Below are 12498 nucleotides of genomic sequence, written 5' to 3'. Positions count from 1 at the left end.
TTTAAGCATACCCCAAAAGAAAATTCACCTTCTCTAAATTTCAAGAATTCTACAGAGAAAATCAGTCCTTTGAAAGGAAGTAAGAGGACAAATTCATTTTATAGCAATTCTACTATTAAATTCTAGTAATCACCACCATAGTATATAACAAATGCACCACATTTGTTATATATACATATATATATATAATATATATACACCACATTCTAGTAATCACCACCATAGTATATAACATGCACCACATAGTATATAACAACATAGTATATAACAAATTCGCACACTAACATATAATTAATGCCTTATTTCTAGGCTCTATAATGGCAAAAAGGTAAAAAGGCTGATATACTAGCTAAAAAAATCTGATTCAATTCACCTGCGATTTCAGTGGCAAGTTGGGCTGCTTTCTGTTCAAATAAGTCTTTCATTTGCTTAATATTAAAATTTTCTGTTTGGGCTTCTTCTAATTGTTGTTCCAAAGACTGTAGTTCTACAAAAAAAGTATCATAGTTATTCAAATACATAATTAATGCTAATTATATTTCCTAAATTGTTATTACTTATATCCTAATCATAGGAAAGATAATCAACATAAAAAAAGACAATCAACATGAGTATATCATCTAATTACAAATAGAATATATCAACATTTCAAGAATTAAGCACATCTAATTCATTTAAGCCACAAGTCATAATTTATAAACATATAAAACAAATGAAAAGAATATTTAGCATCATGCTCAAATAATCCATAAATATTTGTTTCAAGATTATTTTGATTTCACATTCGTTATTTTCCTATGACCATCAACTAACCAAAGTGGAATATATTCTGCCTCTCTAAAATTTATTATAATGAGAAATGAAGTTAGAAATGGTTTAAAATCAAGGTCTTATATAAAATAAAAGAATCAATTAAAATATACAGCCAACTCCTAATAGTTCATTCTCATAAAAAGATTTCAGAGGGAAAGTAAATAGAACAGCTAACCTCAAAATATAATTTTGATTATTCATTGAGCATTCCTCCAGTTAAAGTCAATTACAAAGATGTTAGTTTCATCATTTTATTCCAAGAGAAAAAGAGTACATCACTCTTTAAAATAGTTTTAACTTTTCATTAAACTATATTTATGTAATATTCCAGGAGTTTATTTATAACTACAGAATATAACGAATTAAGAAAACACTAAGATTTTTGTTGGCTGATTAAATTGTGAACTTCAAAGGTAATATTCTAAATCTAAAATATGACTATTATCTTCACTGTTTTAGAGCCAGAAAGTATAACCATAATACAAATTTATGTAGCAGACATCAGAGAAAAGGTAAAAAGTAAAAAAGAAGAATAAGCAAGGAGAAAAAGAAAAATGAAAAAACATCTGCTTTTAAGTAAAGTTACCTGCTGCTGAGTCAGCCACCATTCCATCAGGCTTAGACTCCTCAATGAAAATAAGACATAAACAAATACATTAAAATGAAAAGAAAATACTATTACCATTGCCAATGTGGAAAAAAAAAGTCTCTAAAAGCCACATTCTGTGAGGTAAGTATCAAGATTTTGATAACATTCTGGCCTGTTCACAATCTTCCAGATCTCTAAAGTACCATTAGACAGACTGGCATAATGACCTACTTGCAGTCACCGGTTCTAAGAATTTTTTATGCTAATATAAAGTTATAATGGATCTTGCAAAAGATAGCATCTTAAATTCCATAAATTCAGTAAAAATACTTTTTTTTAATGCAGGCTCCCTGCTGGACTTGAACTCACAACACTGAGATCAAGACCTGAGCTAAGATCAAGAGGTAGATGCTTGACTGAGCCACCCAGACACACCAGTAAAGATTTAAAAAAAAACATAAATTATTATCATTATAAACATAGATTCTAAAGCCAATACTTAAGTCAGCAGATAAGATTCATAATCTCATAGGGGTGCCTGGGTGGCTGTCAGTTCAGCATTAGACTCTTGGTTTTGGCTCAGCTCCTGATCTCAGAGTGTTGGGACAGAGCCCCATGTCAGGCTCCTTGCTCTGTGGGGAGTCTGCTTGAGATTTTCTGTCCCTCCTCCTTAACCGCCACCCACTCTCTCTCTCTCTCTCTCTCTCAAATAATAAATAAACAAATATTTTCCTTTTTAAAAGATTTACTTATCTGACATAGAGAGAGAGAGCACAAGTGGGCAGAGCAGCAGACAGAGGGAGAAGGAAAAGAAGGCTCCCCGCTGAGCAGGGAGCCCAATGTAGGCTCAATCCTGGGACCCTGGGATCATGACCCAAGCCAAAGGCAGACGTCTAACCAACTGAGCCACCCACACATCCAATAAGTAAATCTTTAAAAAAATAAAAAAGATTCAATCCTATAACATATAAAATTTTGCATAAACTAAAATATGCCATGAAGCTATCATTACTAAAAAGTTTGGCATTAAAAGCACAAATTTTTAATTCAGAATTATAAATCATCATTTTAAAAAACAGAAATAAAGAATATATTCCATAAGGTTTAATTTATTATGTGCATTACAAATAAAACACTATATAGCCTAGTCATTATTTTCACATTCTAAAAAATTATACATATCTGAAAGAGTTTAATAAGGCATCTCAATGTACATCTGACTTTTTATTTTCCTGTACATTAGATTTGGACATACTAGTGCTAAAAATCATCAATATTTTAAATACATTGCCTCCAAAAGTAAATTTCCTAAACCAAGGCAATTTCATCTTGCAATGTGGAGAATTTACTTATTAAATGTGAAAAAGTCATCTCAAATGTAGTAAGCAGTTTCCTCTGTTCTCAGGTACAAAAAAATAATACAGCACACGTTTTGTGAATTGTTAATGGCATCTCTGTAAAACATGAGTAAATGAACTGTAAGTATTGTAAATTACTAAAAACTTCTTTCCTACCTCAAATACAGAAGCTGAGAAGTAATAAGACTGATACCTTGCTATTCTTTTATCTGCATTTTTTTTTAATCCAAATGGCAATTTTTGGTGAAAAAACAAAAAGGCAAAAAGAGGGGCACCTGGGTGGTTCAGTCAGTTAAGCGTCTGCCTTGAGCTCAGTTCGTGATCTCAGAGTCCTGAGATGGAGCCCTGCATCAGGTTCCCTGCCCAGTGGAAAGTCTGCTTCTCCCTCTCCCTCTGCTGCTCTTCCTGCTTGTGCTCTTGCTCACGCATTCTCTCTCCCTCAAATAAATAAATAAAATCTTAAAAAAAAAAAAAAAGGCAGTAAGAGTCACAATGTACTAATATGCAAAGGGATCACTAATTACTTAATAAAATGATTAGAACTATTGTTGAAGGGTATCCACTTTATTCTTACAAATAAGAACTGTATTTGGTAAAATTCATTATTCTATGATTCTTTATGTAACTGTAATACAAAAGCCAATATAATTTTATTTTTTAAGATTTTATTTACTTATTTGAGAGAGTGAGAGAGAGATCACAGGTAGGGGAAGGGTTAGAGGGAGAAGCAAACTCCCAGTCGAGCAGGGAGCCTGATGCAGGACTTGGTCCATGACCTAAGCCCAAAGCAGATACTTAATCGACCGAGCCACCCAGGTGTCCCAAAAGCCAATATAATTTTAATATAAAAATCACAATTGGTTAAAACATTTATTTAGAAAATACATTAAACAATATATCAACAGAATCTTACTCCAAAGTAACCACTTTTGATACCAATGATTTGGGGTTTTTTCTATGCATTATTTTTATATAAAGCAGTGTGTATATGGGCGTGTATGTGTGTACATATATATAAAAATATTTTTATTGTTTTTTAAAAATAACACTGGTTTAAAAAAAAACTAAAATTGTTAACACAACCATTCCCCCACATTTTCAAATAATCTGCATAAATGTAAACAAAAAAGTTAATAATAGTTCTTTCCCTACTAATAGACAATTTAGTGATTTCTAATTTGTCACAACACAAATGCTCTGAAGAATTTCACTATTGTCTGAACCTGTATTTTTCAATAATTTAGGTATATTGTCAGAATATTAGAATAATGCAGCCTGGTATAAAAAAAATCCACAGGTAACTGATTCTTAATGGAACATCTTTAAGAAATTACATCTTAGCTTCCCAATTATTTGTTTGCTTTCACTAGAATTACAAAAGATATACACTTAAGGCTATAAATACAGATAAACAAATTAGAAGAAGTTATTTATTACAGGTCACCTGCTAACAAAATGCTTATTTTCAACGATGAAAATAAACAACTAATAAACACACTTTAGGTATTTAAAAGCATTTACTTGCTGCTGCAGCCCTTGAAATTTTTCTAATTCTTTCTTTAATTCTTCTGAGTACCATTTTTCTTCCTAAGGAGAAAAAAGTATATATTCTTATTTAGTAAATTTCAAAAGATTTATTATGTGAAACACTGAAAGTAAACAAATATAATCATTTTTATTGTTACCTTAAGTGAAGCCTGAAGGTCTTGGACCTCTTGTCTAAGTAGTGTTATATCATCTCTAAACATAAATTGGGGGAAAAAAGGAATTAATAGTTAATGTCCTCTAATAACCTGGTCTCTTAATAAATCATGGCTAGTAACTATACATTAATATTCTAGTTTTCTCAATTAAAAAAAAGTTTTAGAATTTTACATATAGAATTTTATGTATACCCCTTAGAAAAATAATTTTATTCTGAAAGATCATTGTTTATGAATGGAAAAACACCTTACCACCGAAATGATATAATCATTAAGTGCCTGAGCCAGAAACAAAATATCTCCCATTAATTTCCCAATAATAAGGATTAATAGCTTCCTATTGCAGTTAGGATAAAATCTGAACTCATTAACAAGGACTATACAATCTGGACAGTATAGTCCCTGCCTTAACACCCTCCCCCTCATTCCCTCAGCTCAGGCAACTCTGGCTTCTTTCTGTTCCTTGAGTCCTATCAAACCTTCTCATGTTCTATTCTCCTTACCTCAGAGTCAGTCTGACAAAGAACAGTGAGCACACTACTTGGGCCCTAACACACAAAACAGATAATATCACATGCTCTCATAACAGCAATCAAAGCGATTGTACTGTACCGCTTCAGAGCAAGAGCCTCTCCTCCATGACTTGAATCATTACCAGCATCATGAACTACCTCATAGTGTTTGAAAAGTTCATCAGCAGATCCAAGGGATTTCATACACTGGGGACATATGAAACCCTGTAGAAAGAGGCAGAAAAAGTTTACAAAATTCTGTTTAATACTGTAAGACAGCAATTTGTATATTATGAAATACAGTCAAATATTACACAAATGGTACCTTTAGTAGACTGTAATTTATGACGTTAAGCCCAAAATCCGGTATTGTGTAAATGTACATCACTGTCTATTCTGGTTGAAGTTTATGAAATATGAAGAAACCCTTAAAACTATCTTTTAGGTTGAATAAATTGATGGCTAGAATACAGAATTCTAATTTGAGAATATAGTTCTAATCTAGAAGACTAGTTGAGAAGATCTACCATCATGTCCTCTCTCTCTCTTTCTAGATATGCCCCTTAGTAAAATAATATCTGCCCTAATCTACTTCATAGGAATGATAACAAAAAAAAACTAAAAACAAAGTAGTATGATCACTAAAGGAAAAAGGTAATATAGTAAATAATTTATAATTACCACAGAATATCTATAATGATTGAGAAGTATTATAGTACTACTATGCTGTAAATTCCTTGCTAACCTAAGATTAACACTGTAAAAGCCTAAAGTTAATAGTCCCATAAAATACTAAACACTTATAAATAATCTCAGAACTATATGACTATGGCACAAGGTCCTGTATGAATATTCCCTCAATGACCTAATCACTCTGATGCCTGGACACCTCTCACTCTGTACAACTCTACTGACATTTTCAACTATTCTGACTTACTTATATTCTCTAAACACACCATGGTATCCCACATTTCTTTGCATATACTGCTTTCGCCCCCCCAGCTCTACGCTTAGTAGCTTGTCAAGTTTCTACTTTCACTAAAATAAACACCACACTGAAGCTTTTCATGCATGTTTCCATAATGGCTAGTGTAGTATTTCTGAACACACTCTGTATTTTCTACACTGAATATTTATTTAATAAAATAAAATAACAACCAGCAAACTCAGCCATTAGAGCATGCGACTCTTCAAGGCTATGAGTTCAAGCCCCAACTGGGTATGGAGCCTACTTTAAACATAAATAAATAAGTAATAAAAATATGAATGAACCTGACAGGGCAGAATTTGGCAAAAAACAAAAACAAAAACAGAAGAGGGGTACCTAGGTAGTTCAGTGGGTTAAGAGTCTACCTTCCACTCAGGTCATGAGCGGATCAAGTCCCACACTGGACTCTCTGTTCAGCAGGAAATCTGCTTCTCCCTCTCCCTCTGCCCTTTCTCCCTGCTGGTTCTCTCTCACACACTCAAATAAATAAAAATCTCTACTAAAAAAGAAAAAAACAGAAGAGCTTTAATACCTTGCCAATTACAAAACTTTCCAAGGGATATAGCCTGAGGAAAATAATAAATACTCTGAACAAGTAAAAACCAAAAAATTAATAAAAACTTCTCCTTCGCTGTGTGCTACACAAACAGCATATCATCATTTCTCATTTATGTATGCTGTGTGGCAGAACCAAGGCTTGTTGTGTACTGGGGATACTGATACATAGACAAATATTACCAGATAATGGTACAATACAAGTAGATATAAAGAACTACAGGAACACAGGAAAAGAGGAATCCAACTCTGCCTGTGGCAGGAGTTACTGCTTTACAAAAAATGCACAGATACTCATATATATTATGTATACGTGTATACACACTAGACACTGGACACTGGAATTAGGTACTAAAGAATGAGTAGGAGTTACTTGTCAGAAATAATAGAAAGGCATTCTAACAAAGGTATGGAAAGAGGTTTGAAACAGTTGTGCTGCATTTGGGAAACAGGTGTGTCCTGATCACAGAGCCAGAGTGAGGGGCAGGGGCACAACAGGTAAATGAACACAATGATCTCTTATGAAACTTCTGAAATGAGCAAGGAGAGTAGTATTAATGATACACCTTAGGACATCTGAATGATGCCCTTAGGCTGCAGAGATATCTGATGCTCAGCACTGTCTTTAAATGAACAAATGTTCCTGGTCTATGTGCTAATCTAGCTGATGTTATGCTCTTTCTTCAAAAACCAACTATTATCTACCATCATGTTTCATAACAGCTCCACATTATGCCTAATTTGTCATTCTTTTAACTTCTACCCAGTAACTGTTGTAATTAACATGCCTTTAGTGCAATAGTACATCAACCTCCATATTATTTAGTCTGTCATTTCTCTTTTGCATCTCAGCTTCTACTAGTAATCGGAAGACAAATTAGAATGTTTCTCGCAGAATCCACATACCAATTACATTATTTAATCTTTATAACTTTGGCTTTTTGAGTACTGTCTCTACTTCCAGATTTTGGCTCTAGATATCTAAGGATTCAAGAAAGCTAATGATCACATTAAGGTATGCCATACCTTCTTAAAGCTTCTAAATATTACCAGGTTAATACTCCAGAAAGAACTGATTTATCCCTAAAGAAAAATTTTAGAAATTCAGTAATATATATTTAATTATAGAAATATCCCACCTAAGTGAATTCTCCATATGATTCACCTAAGTGAATTTCCCATGCTTAAATAACACTTTAATTTGGGGACATTTATGGTAAAAATAAATCTTTCTAAAATACATATACTTTCTCATCTTCTTAAATAGATATTAAACTTGTTTGATGTCTCAGAGGTATAAGTATTCATCACTGAATGGGTGGGTGACTTTATTAATTCTAGCCTCTTTTATTTCTGTACCCATATTTTATAGTTTTTTCCTATACCCTGTTTTGACTTTTCACAATCATTTCTTAAAATTATTTTTTTTTTAGATTTTATTTATTTATTTGACAGAGAGAGAGATCAAGTAGGCAGAGAGGCAGGCAGAGAGAGAGTGGGAAGCGGGCTCCCCGCTGAGCAGAGAGCCCGATGCGGGGCTCGATCCCAGGACCCTGGGACCACGACCCGAGCCGAAGGCAGAGGCCTAATCCACTGAGCCACCCAGGCGCCCCATTTCTTAAAATTATTTACATGGTATATCTAATAATGCTAGCCTGATATAGATGGGAAGGATAAAGAAAAAAGTTTATTAAAACCACATCACTCAGGGTGCCTGGGTGGCTCAGTGGGTTAAAGCCTCTGCCTTCGGCTCAGGTCATGATCCCAGGGTCCTGGGATCGAGCCCCGCATCGGGCTCTCTGCTCAGCGGTCAGCGGGAAGCCTGCTTCCTCCTCTCTCTCTCTCTGCCTGCCTTTCTGCCTGCTTGTGATCTCTATCTGTCTAGTAAATAAATAAATAAAATATAAAAAAAAAAAAAACCACATCACTCATTTAAAATGACAGTAACTCAGGCTCCCTGCTCCCTCCCTCCAGCAGGGAGCCTGATTCCCCCTCTCTCTGCCTGCCTCTCTGCCTCCTTGTGATCTTTGTCTGTCAAATAAATAAATAAAATCTTTAAAATGACAGTAACATAAGCTCAGAGTGAGTATCTGAGCGATGTCTCATGAACAGAGTATATGATCTTTAGTTCATGGACCTTGTAATACTAATTCTGGATATTATAAGACTGCTTCTCTATTTTTTCTCAACCACCTTCAAGGGAATTGAAGTTAACTAGATCAATAACTTCCACAGAAATACTGTTAGTAAACAATAAAACACTAAAAACAACCAGCTACGTTTATTTCCTTTGATCATTCCAAACTTCCAAACACACAGACACACAGACACACAGACACAGACACACACACACACACACACAGTGTACTTAAGATTAAAAACAGTAAGTCCCCTACTCTTAAGTTTCAGTTATCTCTAATCCTTTCTCAGATACACTGCGGCTAAGAACTTTCCCTAACTTGATACTTATGGCATCCCTGTTATACTAAGTGTTCTTTCAATTGAAAAGAAAGTTCTTATTTAAGTGACAAGTAGGTGATATTGAGTCTTTTCATTTTGGTTAACCCATAAAGAAGAAAAGCTGACACGGATGTTCTGAAAGGAAGACAACTAGTAAAGTTCTAAGGAGAGCTCTAAGAATCTTTCATGCCTCTTTCTTTGCTCACACCAGTTATCTAGTTTAACTGTTGTCCTCCTATAATGTACCCATTTTCTCCATCACCCTAGAAAATGTCTGGTTTAACTGTTTCCCAATGAAGTTTTTCTGGGTTCCCCTCAACTTGAATCACCACCGCACTCTTTTTGCAAATAATATTCATCAGAGAAATTTCCTGGGATAGAGAGCATAACCTATTTACCTTTTTATCTCCTTTACTTACCAAAATACATGGTACATAAGAAGTACTCTATTAATATGCTAAATACATGAATATTTGGTGAAATCCTTTTCTTATATATATATAACTGCCAGACAGAAATACAAACATCTTTTTTTTTTTTTTTTGGTCTTTCTGGGTACAAAAAGTTTCCTTCTTTTGTAAGATTTGCAAAGGAATGGGGGGGAAAAGCCATGTTTCTTTTTATTTTTAGAATATTGCAGTAATTTTCAAAGGAAACAGATATATCGAGATCACTAAGAGACTTTTTCCAGCCTGCAAATGGACAATAGTTCCCCTCACCGGCTTCCACCCTCAGCCATAGACATACACCAGTCCCACACACGACAGAGAAACGTGTGGGTGATCCAGTATCAATGAGGAGTTTGTGCCACTCTGTCACCTTCCTCAAGTCCAGGGTGTCAAAACAAAGACTGAAACAATGGTAGATCCAAATTCTAATGCCCTACTTGGTATCAAATAAAGACAGTAACAATATGCTAAGTTCTCTTTTTATATAAGAGTAAAAGCAGTTTAAGCTAAAGCATCTTAAAACATTCATTAGCATTAACTAAATAATAAAGATATAACTTATAGATGTTGAAATCAAGTATCATTCACTTTACATTTCAAATTTCACGGCAAAATTTATACAAAAATATTAACTTAAGCTTTTATATTTGTTTACAGATTCACAAAAAGACAGCTGCAGAGAGTAAGAGCAACCAACCCAACTTCCCAAGAGCCTGTTTTCCTTATTGAACCTCTTTGAAGCATGCATAATTAAAGCAATCCATATTCCCTCTGTAGCATAAAAAGTTAAGCAACACCGAGGCAAGGAAAAACAAAACTATTTTGAGCAACCCATAACCAAGCTGCTAAAGCAAAATATACAGGACCCACAGTAACACTGGAGTCATTAAGAAGTTCCTGTCCTCTTGTCTCATTTTCAGCGTGCACTTGCTGGTAATGCTCCGACAAATCAATAGCAGTTATACATCTTTTCATACATAATGGACAGATGAAACCCTGTGAAATAACAACTTTTAGGAGGATGCACATAAAAAGTTATTTATAAATCAAAATACAAAACAACAGGAAAATAATTAATATATCTCTTTTTAGTATATGTAAGGGAAATTTTCATAGTAACTATATACAAAAAGGGAAAGATCTATCCAAAGTAGGATGACTAAAAGTAGCTTCCATCCTTATGCTGGAAATTCCCACTGGTTCAATCTTATTATAATTACCAGTTGCTTTACTTGGAATAGTAATTACTCTTTTTGTTTAGGACACCTTGTCCTTATTTATCTGAGAGCCATTATTGGCAAGTTAGCTTTTATTTTAGATCAAGAAATGACTGACAGTTACAACAAACAGTTTTACATGAGATAATATTCTCAACAAAAAAAGTTCCTAAAATGAAAGCAATTTTTAATCTTCACCATATTCCACTAGCCTAAGATCCCATTTTTGCCCATACCCATAATTCTCAATAGGGGATCCTTCCTTCTAAATTCATAGGCCAAATAAAATCATTTTAAATCAATCTCCCTAATTCCCAACACCTAACAATATCTATATTTTAAAATGTGAGCTACCACACTGATCTACGGTTTAAAGTAAATAAAATAAAGACTGTAGTGAAGGACAATAGGTTATAAACGCCATGAGTTTTTGTGTCAAAAATAGATGTGGATTTGAAATTCAACCAATGCTGACTCTATGACCTTAAGGAAATCACTTTACTTTGCTAAATGCCGATTTCCTCGTCTATCAAATGGGGCTAATGTTAGCACCTATTCCTCTAGAGTTATTATGCAGTACATAAGAGGCTTAGTGGAATGCCTATAAGTGCTCAATAAATATTCTGTCACTAGAAAATGGTTAGAGAGGAAAGAAAATGAAGCCAGGAAAGGCTGAAAGAGCAGAAGAAAAGACAGGAATTAAAAACCTGAAATATTCAGCAAGGCCAGAGAAGTAGTAAGACTATGAGAAAGTTTTTGAGAGGGTAAGTAGTTGTAAGGAATGGGAACATTCAGTTTTAACATCTCAAGTCAAACTATTATGCCCAATAATAAAGTGGAAGGTATTACCATGAACATGAGAAGCTAGAAAAGAATAAAGATCACTAGGATTGCAAACATCAAGAACTGGGAAGTTAGAAGGTTCCTTGAGTCACTAATGCCACTTGGGGTAATACCAAAGGAGACAATGACTATAAAGAAATTCCCAAAGTGGGAGGCAAGGCAGGAAAGCAGTTAAGAGCTAGGCTTGGGCTTGAATCCTCAATTCACACCACTCTTAGTCGCTTATAGGACCTTCAATTTCCTCATCTGTGAAATGTAACAGTAACACCTACTTCATATGGGGGGGGGGTGATCCTGATAATTAAATGAGATAATAGATGCTAAGTGTGTATCATAGCATCTGATACAAATAAAACAATCAATGTTAGTTATCATTAATATCATTATTCCTTTTGTTAACAACCCTAAAAGAGGTTAGCAAGAGGATGAAAGTAAGGAACATGAATTCTTTTTATTTTTTCTTTTTACTGATGAAAGAGTTATGTTCAGGCAACCACAGTCCAGAATGCTGGAACTATAGAATAATTACTTAAAAGACTGCATCATTGCATTTTTTTGCCATGACAGATTTATGTTGCCTCTCACTTTACTGGTTTCTTCACTATAAGCTTCCACATACAATCACTTAATGATTCATTCAAAAAGTATGTACTGAGCGTGATTACTATGTTCTAGCCATTATGCTACGCTGCTGAGAACACAATGGTAAATAAGGCAAAATCCAACCCTCAGGAAGCTTACAGGCTTCTTGAAAAAGTTGCGAAAGAAAATAATTACATTTTATACCCCACTAATCAGAAATCCTATTAGAACTACCTTCAAACCTTTAGAATCCTAGGACCTCACTACTACCACTCTGACCCAAGCCGCTCCCACACCGCACATGGATGACTGCAACAGCCTTCCAACAGCCTCTCTGCTTTTACCCTTACCTCACCAACACTTTATTCTCCGCAGAGCAGCAAGAATGTATCCTATAAAAATGTAAATAAATTTTGTCACTTTCCTTGT

General features: G+C 34.3%; 1 protein-coding gene across 1 annotated transcript in view; it reads right to left on the bottom strand.

Moving 5' to 3' along the window:
* Positions 1–12498, bottom strand: part of EEA1 (early endosome antigen 1) — a 118132-nt gene that overhangs the window by 70070 nt on the left and 35564 nt on the right. The window contains exons 3-8 of the mRNA XM_080809928.1: positions 10298–10423; positions 5076–5200; positions 4446–4500; positions 4282–4347; positions 1400–1439; positions 374–487 (exon numbers count right to left, since the gene is read on the bottom strand). Of these exons, the coding sequence (XP_080666054.1) occupies positions 374–487; positions 1400–1439; positions 4282–4347; positions 4446–4500; positions 5076–5200; positions 10298–10423 (526 nt within the window). The remainder of the gene's footprint in view (positions 1–373; positions 488–1399; positions 1440–4281; positions 4348–4445; positions 4501–5075; positions 5201–10297; positions 10424–12498) is intronic.

Source organism: Martes martes (assembly GCF_963455335.1).
Source record: "Martes martes genome assembly, chromosome: 8".
Lineage (NCBI taxonomy): Eukaryota > Metazoa > Chordata > Mammalia > Carnivora > Mustelidae > Martes > Martes martes.
The sequence above is the reverse complement of the archived record's forward strand: the minus strand, read 5'-3'. Positions and strand labels throughout refer to the sequence as shown.